Source organism: Zalophus californianus, chromosome 2 (genome assembly GCF_009762305.2).
Source record: "Zalophus californianus isolate mZalCal1 chromosome 2, mZalCal1.pri.v2, whole genome shotgun sequence".
Taxonomy (NCBI): Eukaryota; Metazoa; Chordata; class Mammalia; order Carnivora; family Otariidae; genus Zalophus; species Zalophus californianus.
In genome coordinates, this window is record NC_045596.1 from 70626557 (window position 1) to 70638827 (window position 12271).

The window sequence follows — 12271 nt, forward strand, 5'->3', positions numbered from 1 at the left end:
CTCTTCTACCTTAACTTTAATCTGAGATCAAACTCACTGCTTACTTCCCTGTGATAGGCAAATTTTAAGATGTACCCCCCCCACACACACACCCAGTATATTCATCCTCTAGTTTTATTCCCATGCTTATACTACATTATATGGCATAAAGGAGATTACTTGAATGGTCCCAATCTAATCACACAAGCCCTATTAGAGAGGTTTCTCCAGCTGGTAGCAGAAGACAACTCAAAAACTCAAAGAATGAGATGGATTCTGCATGCCACTGCTTGTTTGAAGACAGACAGGAGCACCTGGGAAGGACCTGGGAGTGGCTTCTAGGAATTGAGACGGACACCTGGCAACAGCCAGTAGAAATGAGAAACTCAGTCCTACGGTCTCAAGGAACGGAGTTCTATCAAAAACCTAAATGACCTTGGAAGTAGATTGTTTCCCAGAGCCTCCAGGTAAGAGCTTAGTCCAGCCTACACCTTTATTTTGGCCTTGTAAGACCCTAAGTGGAAAACCCAGTCAAACCCACTAGACTTCTGATCTACAGAACTGTGAGCTTTAATAAACAGATACAAGCTGCTAAGTGTGTGATAAATGGTTTCACAGCAGTAGAAAACAAATACACCCATCACAAGGGAAACAAAAATTTTATCCTGTTCATTGTCTTTTTTTTCCTAATGCAGAAAATTATACCACTATCCACACCCAACTGCTTAAGCCAAAAACTGAAGGATCATCCTTGCTTCTTGTTCTTTCCACCTTACACATCTGATTATCATAAAATCTTGTTGATTGTATACTTCTGAATTATATCTCAAATATGTCCTCTCTCTCCCAACTTTTTCCACTTTAGTCCAAGCCACCATTATTTCTTGACTAAAATATTACAATAACTCTATTGGTCTCCCAAACTGTTTTTACTCTGGTCAAATCCTTTCTCCATTTCATTCCCCTGCTATTAAAAACACACACACACACACACACACGTGTGTGTGTGTGACAGAGAGAGAGAGAAAGCTCACCAGATAAAATAAAAAAACTCTTGGCAAACCTGAAAGGCCCTCATCCTTTCCTATTGTTTCAGCCTTATTTTTTCACACCATTCACCTTGATCTTTCAGCCATACTAGACTTCCTTTATGCTCTCTCCTCTTGTTGACTTCCAGATTTTCAGACTTCATTTCTTTCCACCCATCACCCTTCTATCCACCAACACTTAACCAGAATATATTCTTCTATTCCTTCAGATCTTAGTTTAAACGGAACTTCTTTAAGATTTTTTCCATTCTCAAGCACCCTTTACTTAACCCTATGCTTAGAATTATTGCCCTTGGGGCGCCTGGGTGGCTCAGTCGGGTAAGCATCTGCCTTCAGCTCAGGTCATGATCTCAGGGCCCTGAGATGGAGCCCCACATCAGGCTCCCTGCTCAGCAGGGAGTCTGCTTCTCCCTCTCCCTCTGCCCCTCCCCCTGATCATGCTTGTTCGCTCTCTCAAATAAATGAAATCTTTTTTTAAAAAAAGAATTATTGCCCTTGTAATTATGTCTTTATTTGTATCTTTCCTTCTAGAATGTAAGATCTACAGAAGTAGACCCATGAGATCATGACCTGAGCTGATATCAAGAATCACTTAACTGACTGAGCCACCCAGGAGCCCCTGTTGCATGTCTATACACTAATAATGAAGCAGCAGAAAAAAAAAAAATTAAGAAAACTATCTTGTTTACAACTGCACAAAAAAGAATAAAATACCTAGGAATAAACCTAACCAGAGGTGAAAAACCTATACTCTGAAAACTATAAAGCAATGATGAAAGAAATTCAAGACAACACAAATGGAAAGATATTCCATGCTCACGGATAAGAACAATTTGTTAAAATATCTATCCTACTCAAAGCAATCTATAGATTTAATGTAATCTCTATCAAAATATCAACAGCATTTTTCACAGAATTAGAACAAACAACCCTAAAATTTGTATGGAATCACAAAAGACCCTGAATAGCCAAAGCAATCTTGAAAAAGAAAAAGAAAACTGGAGGTGTCATAGTTCCAGACTGCAAGTTATATTACAAAGATGTAGTAATCAAAACAGTATGGTACTGGCACAAAAAGAGAAATATAGGTCAATGGAACAGAACAGAAAGCCTAGAAATAAACCCACAATTATATGGTCAATTAATCGTCGTAAAAGGAGCAAAGAATATGCAATGGAAAAGAGAGTCTCCTCAACAAATGGTGTTGGGAAAACTGGACAGCAACATGCAAAATGAAACTAGACCACTTTCTTTCATACACAAAAACACACTCAAAGTGGATTAAGGACCTCTATGTGAGACCAGAAACCATAAAAATCCGAGAAGAGAGCAAAGGCAGTATTTCCTGACATTGATTATAGCAACATCTTTCTAGATATGTCTCTTAAGGCAAGGGAAACAAAAGCAAAAATAAACTATTGGGACAACATCAAAATAAAAAGCTTCGGCACAGCAAAGGAAACAATAAACAAAACTAAAAGGCAACCTACTGAATGGGAGATGTTTGCAAATGACTTCCCAAAAAAGGGTTGGTATCCAAAGTCTATAAAGAACTTATCAAACTCAACACCCAAAACCCAAATAATCCAGTTAAGAAATGGGAGCAAGACATGAATAGACATTTTCCCAAAGAAGACATCCAGATGGCTAACAAATGAAAAGATGCTCAGCATCACTTATCATCAGGGAAATCAAAATGCAAATCAAAACCACAATGAGATATTACCTGACATCTCTCAGAATGGCTAAAATCAAAAACACAAGAAACAACGCTGTTGGTAAGGATGTGGAGAAAAAGGAACCCTTGTGCATTGTTAGTGGGAATGCAAACTCGTGTAGCCACTGTGAACACAGCATGGAAGTTCCTCAAAAAATTAAAAATGGAACTACCCTAAGATACACTACTGGGTATTTACCCAAAGAATATGAAAACACTAATTCAAAGGAGTATAGGCACCCCTATGTTCACTGCAGCATTATTTACAATAGCCAAACTATGGAAGCATCCCAAGTATCCACTGACAGAGAAATGGATAAAGAAAATGTGGTGTATATATATGTGTGTATACACACACGCACACACATGCACACACACAATGGAATGTTACTCAGCCACAAAAAAAGAATGAAATCTTGCCATTTGCAACACATGGATGGAGCTACAGAGTATAATGTTAAGCAAAATAAGTCAGATAAAGACAAATACCATATGATTTCACTCATATGTGGAATTTAAGAAATAAAGGGGAAGGAAGAAGAGATAAACCAAAAAAACAGACTTAAATATAGAGAACAGGGGAGATGGGTGGGGAATGGGTGAAACCGATGAAGGAGATTAAGAGTACACTTATCTTGGGTGATGGCTATTAAGGACACTTGTGATGAGCACAGCTTGCTCATCATGACCTGAGCTGAAGGCAGATCCTTAACCGACTGAGCCACCCAGGCGCCCTGAGGGATTTTTTTTTATTTTTTTATTTATTTTTATTTTTTTTTAATTTTTATTTTTTTTAAAGATTTTATTTATTTATTTGAGAGAGAGAATGAGATAGAGAGAGAGAGCATGAGACGGGGGGAGGGTCAGAGGGAGAAGCAGACTCCCCGCTGAGCAGGGAGCCCGATGTGGGACTCGATCCCGGGACTCCAGGATCATGACCTGAGCCGAAGGCAGTCGCTTAACCAACTGAGCCACCCAGGCGCCCAGGGATATTTTTTTAGTATCTTAAAATACCTATGCCTTAGTCATAAAGGCAGTATCTCACTTAATAGGGAAACATTAGAGACATTTCCACTAAGATCAGAAATAAGACAAAAATAACTACCATCTCTGCTACTATTCACACTGTATTAGATTAATAGGCAATATAAAGAGACAAAAAAAAATTCAAAGCATAGGAATATGTAGAAAAACTGGCAAAAGTTGAATAAGATCTATATTAATTAATACCATTGTATTAATGTTAGTTTCCTGGTTTCAATAATTTTACTATGATGGTGTAAGATGTCAACATTATGGGAGCTGGATTGAGTATGCAGCAGGATTTCTCTATCTCACCACTACTGATATTTGGGGCAGGGAAAATTCTCTGCTGTGGGGGGGGCTTTCTTGTGCATTATAGGATTTTTAGTAGCATCCATGGCCTCTCCCAACTAGGTGCCAGCAGCCCTCCCCCAACATCCCCACCCCCAAATTGTGACAACCAAAAAATGTCTCCAGATATTGCCAAGTATTCCACAGAGGAAGTAAAATCATCTTTTGCTAAGCATCACTGGTAAATAGGAACTCTACTATTTTTGCAACTTTCCTTAAATCTAAAATTATTTCAGAGTTAAAGTAAAAAAAAAAAATCAATGTTCAGGTTTAGGTGGAAACTATGTTAATCATTACCATATTCTAAAACATAAAAAAATATAAAATATATTCTCAAGAAGGAAAACATAAAAAGTTATAACAAAGCATCACATTGGATGCTAAATTTAACAAAATGTGTTTAAGACAGTATTTAAAGTTTCTAAAAATGTAAAAAGTAGAAAATTGGCCCCTTCAATTACTGGAAGCTTTATTCTCCATCAACAAATCAAAAAAATTTCCATGCTGATTCACCTCTTTGTGTTCATTGATGCCTTCATCATCCATTTATTAGTGAGAGGATCAAACATCTCCATGCTACCTAAATGTTCATTTCCATCATGTCCACCTACTGCATACACTTTACCTGTCAAACAGAGAAGCATGTTCATGATTCCAACTTAAGTAAATTGATATTTATGTATATAACATATACATAAGATCAAAATAGAATAGCATAATTTTCAACAAATATTCTTCTGTTCAACATCATGAATAATGTCATTTAAATAGTCAAATGAAAACAATCATAAGCTTCTACTTAATAAAATGCCAGGAACATGCTGTTAGATATGAAGTTATTTAAATGCTCAAACACTATCCCTACTTTGGTTTCCCAACTTTTTATTACTAAGTAGATGAAATCACTAATAATGCTGTCAAAGAATGTTTAATAAAATTAAAAAATGCTCCATGTTATATGAAGAAAAATAAAATTCAATCCAGTATGATCAAACTTTCTAAGTGAAGTTATTAAAAATACATATACAATAAATAATTTTAAAGGTTACATACAAGAATGTCAACTGTGACTATTTTTATTAGAATGTTTTCATATTTTCCCAAAAAGAATTTACACTTCTATAATCAGAAAAAAAAAGGTATTTTTTTAAAGTCCCCTAACAATTTACCCATGGTTCTGTAATTATTTCATTTTCAGTAACCAGTAAAAAAAACCTCTCATTTCAATAATTAGGTATAGAAAAAAGCTGATATATATTTATTAAGTTCAATAAACACTTTTTGTAGTTTGATTATTTTACAAATATAACTCAGAAGAGTTTAACTCTTTATTTTAACTCCCTTTCCCCTAATACTCCTCTCCCAACAAGCACCTACATGCAAGAGATTATTCATTGAGCATCTATGGGCATAAAGGCAAGTAAATAAAAAATCACCACACAAATATTTTATTGATATAGTAAAACATTTTATAATTTAGCAATTTTCTTACAGAAAGAAATTCTCATTTAAATATTTTAAAAGAATGTTATCATCATGTGCTATGACTTAAGACAATAATGGACCCACCTTCCACAGAGATTACACCCACGTGCCGCCTTCGACTATTCATTTCTGGCCCAAAAAACCAACTGTTTTTGTTTATAGAATAGCATTCAATACTGCGAAAGGGGTCACCAGATCCACCTCTACCACCTACACAAAACAGCACGCCTAAAGGTAAAGCCAGAAAATACAGATCAAAATTATAGCTCCCTAAATTTTTTTAATTAGTGTGGAAAAAATACTTAGAAAGTCAAAATTTTGATGAACTGCTAAAAAAATGAGTTATTTGGATAACTTCAATGTCATTATGTTACTAAAAATCTAATTTTTCCCCCTTATTTGAATTCCTCAAAGAATAGGATACATCAGCTATCTCTGTTTGCTAACATCCCATTATAGTATGGTTTAGATTTTCACCCACTCTGTAAAACTGCTCTTGCTAAGGTCATAACTACATCCAATTAACTCTTAATTTTAAGATTTTATTTATTTATATTTGAGAGAGAGAGCGTGAGAGCATGAGAGAGCATGAGCTGGGGGAGAGGTAGATGGAGAGGAAGAGGTAGGCTCCCCGCTGAGCAGGGAACCTGATCCGGCCTCTATCCCAGGACCCCAGGATCATGACCTGAGCCGAAGGCAGATGCTTAACGACTGAGCCACCCAGGTGCCCCTTAAGTTAATTTCTTACAAATGCAACACTCAATATGTTGATCACCCTGCGTTTTGGGAAACTCCTTAACTCTCTTGATTTCCATAATACTGAAGTATTATGGAAGTCTTTTGTCTCCAATAATTTCTCTTTCCTATGTTTCCCATGTTTCATCCTTTGCATACTTCTCACATACTTCATACGTTCACACAGGAAAAGTACATTCCTTAATTTTAAATTCCATCTGTATCATAATGCCTTCCAAGCTACGTATCTAAGCCACATTTCCACTTGATGTCCCACAGGCACCTCAAATCCAGTTTATTCAAAAGGATCACCCTTCCTCACCTACCTGAAACCTCTTCCTTCCCCGAGGGGCCCTGCCCTTCCTCTCCCTCACAATTCCACTGCTTTAGTTCAGGCCCTCATCTGCTATTACCCAACTACTGCAAAATCCTGTCCTTTCTTATCACTTAGTAATCTTTTTGCTTTCAGACCTTCAACAGAGTAAACTAATTAAAAGGCTCTTTCAACAGCTTTCTATTACCTAAATCAGTAGTTTTTAAAAACTTTAGCCAATGCCACTAAATTGTAGAGTTAAAAATGGTTAAAATGACAATTTTTATATTATACATATTTCACTGCAATCTAAAAAAACCAAAAAAAAACTCCAGTGTGGTTCAACAATCACCTGGAAGGCATAAACCACAGACTGATGGTCCTGACCTCCAGAGTTTCTGAATCAGTCGGCGTGGGGTAGATCCAAGAATTTATATTTCTAACAAGTTCCCAAGTGAATGCTTATGCTTCTGGGCCAGGGGCCACCACTTCTTTTATACTTTGAGAACCACTGCCCTACAGGATAAAACCCAGCACAGCATAAAGGCCTTGCACTGTCTAATCTGATCTTCTCCCTCCCTTTCTCTCAAACTTCATGTTCCCACAACACGCATACAGGGCTCATCCTCGATGTTCCAAAGCCAATTTTTGGTAACTATCATTCACTTAACACAGTACAGAAATGATCCATTATGCTGATATCTGTCTCCAGAGTCTAAGATAGGTTAGGACTGTATGTTAAGCATTTTGTACTAATCAGGGCTAGCACAGTGCCTGGCATGTACTAGGCATTCAACAGATGAAAAATGAACTGAATACCCCTTTCCTTAACTGACACCTAGAAAAACATCTGTTTATTATTCAAAACTAAGACTGAGGTTTACTTTCTCTATAAAACCTTTTCTGACCCTTCCAAGGTAAAAACAACCACTCTTTTGTGTTCCCCACTATACTTATATCAACTTCCCTTTACCACTTCATTGCATTTATTTATTCACATGTCTATCTCCCTATATTGGACTGCAAGTTCTCTCAAAATAGGACTGGCTATATTCTATGTGTATCTGCATTTCTAATGCCTACCCCAGAACCTGGCATGTGGTAGGTACTAAATAAATATTTGCTGAATGACTGTATTAAAAAATGTACAGAATTGCTTGTGTCATCTTTTCCAACTCAATCCTTGATTTTCCAAGTCAATACTTTAAGTCAAAGAAATTTAAAGTTGGAAAAGGCTTTAAAGATCATTTAAATCAAAATCGTTTATAAATAAACAGGACTTCAGAGATTACAAAATCTGTCCCAAATTGTAATATTTAATGGCACAGCTGGAATTATAATCCCAGAACGTAATCTCAATGATTGAATAGATTTTCAGTAGAAACTAGTATTTCAGTTATACAGTTCACCAAGGAACATGGAATGAAGGGAAAAAAAGCTAAAAATGAAACAAAAAGATCAGGATATACATACTTTTTATGCTATTTCTCTGTGTGGCCTTGGGCATATTTTTAACCCTCTCTGAGTCTTAGTCTCTTCATCCATAAAATGGAATAACACAATCTGTCTCATAGTAAGTATTGAATCCTACACTAAAACCTACTCATTAAGTTCCTGCAATCATGTGAGAGATCATGTATACAAGGGTCTACGATATGCCTACTATATGCATATAATTCAGGCTACCAAGATGTTGTTTAAATTTAAAACTTAAAGAGGAATTTAATTAAATACCCTGACTTCCTGAAACAGGTTTCACAATTTAAAAAAGCCCTACACTTCAAAAAATTTAATTCTTGACAGCAACCTATAAAAAGAGGAGAATAAGCAGTCCTTTCCATGTTAAACTATATTTGACACTTGAACAACCCAGGACTTATGGATGCCAACTTCCTGTGTAGTTGAAAATCTGCATACACTTTTGACTCCCCCAAAACTTAACTCCTAATAATCTACTGCTGACTGGAAGTCTTACTGGTAACATGAACGGTCGGTTAACACATATTTTGTGTATGTATTATATACCATATTCTTACAATAGAGTAAGCTAGAGAAAAGAAAATGTTATTTAAAAAAATCATAAGAGGGGCACCTGGTTGCCTCAGTCAGTTAAGCATCTGACTCTTGACCTCAGCTCAGGTCTTGATCTTAAGGTTGTGAGTTCAAGCCCCTCACTAGGCTCCATGCTGGGCGTAGAGCCTGCTTAAGATTAAAAAAATAAGAAGAAAGAGAAAAGATATTTATAGTGCTGTAAAAAATGTACATACAAGTGGACCCATGCATGTAGTTCAAACCCATGTTGTTCCAGAGTCAACTGTATTTAGAAGAACGACTTCTTCATAGGTACATATATGGCAGTCATATTTTCTTTACCTAGATAAAATCCCACTATTCATAATCAAGTACTGCCCTTTGTTGTTTTTTTAGGCTGTTCCACAGATCTCTTTATTTGATAACTATACTGGGTAGCAACAAATGCAGACAAACTCTGTTTAGAATACCGCTTCCTGAATTCCTGGACTTTCATTTATCTTCCATCATCCCTCAAATATATTTTTTATACTTGTAAAAAGGAACATAAGTGAACATGAACCAATTAGGAAAATATAGTCTGAAAATTGTGGCAAATCAAGGTAAAATTGCATGCCTCCTTAAATATTAGACCTTTAGATTCTAAGAGTCTAACAATCTATTACACAAATTTTAAATGTATTTAGTGACTTTCAAGTTTGTTTTTTAATTTTTTTTTTTTGTAATCTGTACACCCAACGTGGGGCTAAGCTCATGACCCCAAGATCAAGAGTGACATTGCTCTTCCAACTGAGTCAGCTAGAGGCCCCGTTTAGTGCCTTTCTTTTGATAAAACACAAAAACTAGTAATATTTAAACACAAAATATGTGTCAAGTTCCATCCTTGACACTAGAGATATAAACCTGAATAAGATATTTACCTGTCTTTGAAGAGCTCAAAACATGTCAAATAAATAAACTTCAATGCAACACAGTAAGAGAAAACAAGTGCAAAGTATTCTAAAAGTACAAATGACAGAGGAATGAACTCTGCTAGAAGCATCAAGAAAACTTCAAAAAAAAAAAAGATTTCAGCAGGCTCTTCAAAGTACATAGGACTTATGGCTTTTTAAAAAATTGGCTTATTACAGCGCCTGGGTGGCTCAGTCATTAAGTGTCTGCCTTCGGCTCAGGTCAAGATCCCAGGGTCCTGGGATAGAGCCCCACGTCGGGCTCCCTGCTCAGCAGAGAGCCTGCTTCTCCCTCCCCCTCTGCCTGCCTCTCTGCCTACTTGTGCTCTCTCTGTCAGATAAATAAATAAAATCTTAAAAAAAAAAAAAAAACTGGCTTATTGGCAAAACTACCTGAATCATGTCCAGTAAGAATTCACATTATATAACCATACTTGCCAATTACTACTTTAAGACAATCAGATACTAATCATCTTACAATTAAGTTTGGGAATACAATCCTTCAGTAGAGATGATAAAATGAGTAATTTAATTACCAGCAGTTTGCTTCCTTGGGGTAGTCCGAATGGAGTATTCAAAGTCAGGTACTGCTCTGCTACTCAAGTGAAGATGGTAATTTCTTGCTTCATCCAATAAATCTCTACATTTTAGATTTTGCTTGACAATCTGTTCTTTTGCCACAACACCCATAAGAAAATCAACTGGCAACAGCGGCAAACGAACCTAAGATCATGAATAGTTGCAGATGTAAAATTTAAGTTGTAATCAGATAGTTTATGCTCTACTTTGTAGTATTTTATGTTGTCTTTTTAAAACTCATTTACTACACAAAGCCTTTCTAACATGTGAAGGAAGTTCAATGAGCCAAGTTCTAAAATGATTTCTAGTATGGTCTACACTAATGAAATCAGATTATATGTTAAATGCATCCTCCCCCCTTTAAATACAGATTTAAGTAGACTGGATAAAATAATTCAATTGTATTCATTCAAGTTTCTTACTTCCAAAAATGGTAGTGTCATAATCAAAAGGCCCCACTGCTGCTAGAGAAAAGGCACAATCAAAACAAAATTGCCATGTTTTGTTATTTTGCCTTTTAAAGCTAAGACTGAACAAATGGAAATGGGATTTCTTCATTACTTGAACACAGAAACATTCATAATATTAAATCAGTGTTGTTTTCTCCAAATCAATCACCTTGGAAGTTTATATATTAAATCAGGGATGCATTCCTACTTCAAGTAGAGGCACTCACCTTTCTTCCCTTAAAGATGCACTGATTTTCTAGTGGATTAAGGGGATGATCAAACCAGGTAATATGATTTTGAGTTAAAAGTACATATGCATACACACAAATAAGATAGCTGCAAGATAATGAAACTTTTTGTTTCTGTTGACAAACTTGTTTTCAAAGTAATTCTAAGGCCCATTTATTATCTCCCGACCCAGGTTACCCCGTTGACCGTAAGTAAGTAAATAAGTAAATAAATAAGTAAGTAAGAAAAAAGCCATGTTTCTGAGGTTACAGAAGTGAAACTGTGGTGAGGAAAGAAAATGGAAAGTTACATTTTGTGGTTCTTTCCAGCTAGCAAAGTAATTCACTACAACTCAGAAACTTCACTATAAAACAATACTTAGAGCTTGTTTCCTCAGAACCAGTTTCTATCAGCATAAATAAAATATTTATTACTACAATTTCAAAGGGCTATTTTCAACATTCAGGTTAAAAAGCAAAGAATTATATTTCTAATTAAATGTAACAAATTCAGACTTATCCTTAAATAGCATAGTGAATAAATAGGAAAGTAAAGAGAAAGCCATTTTCACATTGTATTACACAAAGATTTCTATATTCCTTTGGATAATCTACATGTTTCACGATCAATGAAACAATGTAATTTGCTTCCATATCACTTCATTTCTATACACAATCTTATTTCAGCCCCCTACCTGTGCAAGTGTTTCATCCAACCATTTGGAATGATGCTGAGGATTGGCAAGAAGCCACTTGATGGCTGCACTATAGACCTGCTTTTCATTCTCAATATTTAAATCACTGGAGGACAAAAGCTTATGGAGATGTTGGGGTGACACACTTACAAAGTCTTCACACTCCACTACTTCAGTAAAATGCTCACAGGCGTACTGATCCGCCATGTCCATTAAGTCTATTCGGTTGTGACTTTCAGCAAAGGCTCTCACTGCCAGGCAGTTGGAGGGATGAAAATGTAACTTCATGTATTCACAACAAGCTCTAGCCACCAGTTCAACCTGTAGAATACAGGCTGCATATAAGAGAGGTTGGACATTGTCAACAGTCAAAGTGAGCCGTGAAGAATAGACAAATTTTACCAAGTCTTCTATTGCATCACCATCAAAATCTCTGATCTCAATCAGTGTTTGCTTAGCTTCAGCCATTTCAGAGAGAAACATGGCTCTGAAGTAGGGGATAACACAAGCCAATACTAGTTTGTGACAAGAGATTAGCTTTGAGCCAACCTGTTCAAAGCAAAGAAACAAAAGAAGACTCAGTTTCACATAAATATCAGTTTTAGATCAGCATTGAGCATATGGGTAGCAGGGACAAAAACCCACGCGGATTTAGTGTATTTGTTTTAACAATGCAATCCTTTGGTCA

The 12271-nt window shown here is 36.1% G+C and overlaps 1 protein-coding gene across 12 annotated transcripts in view; it reads right to left on the bottom strand.

Annotated features, from left to right (window-relative positions):
• KLHL8 (kelch like family member 8) overlaps positions 1–12271 on the bottom strand; it is a 58792-nt gene that overhangs the window by 7661 nt on the left and 38860 nt on the right. For 7 of the 12 annotated variants that reach the window (XM_035726247.1, XM_035726238.1, XM_035726246.1 and 4 more), the window contains 4 exons: positions 11584–12132; positions 10170–10356; positions 5689–5832; positions 4633–4744 (listed from right to left, as the gene is read on the bottom strand). In XM_035726247.1, coding sequence (XP_035582140.1) covers positions 4633–4744; positions 5689–5832; positions 10170–10356; positions 11584–12132 — 992 coding nt within the window. The remainder of the gene's footprint in view (positions 1–4632; positions 4745–5688; positions 5833–10169; positions 10357–11583; positions 12133–12271) is intronic. The other 5 variants (XM_035726243.1, XM_027599491.2, XM_035726245.1 and 2 more) reach the window with 5 other exon arrangements.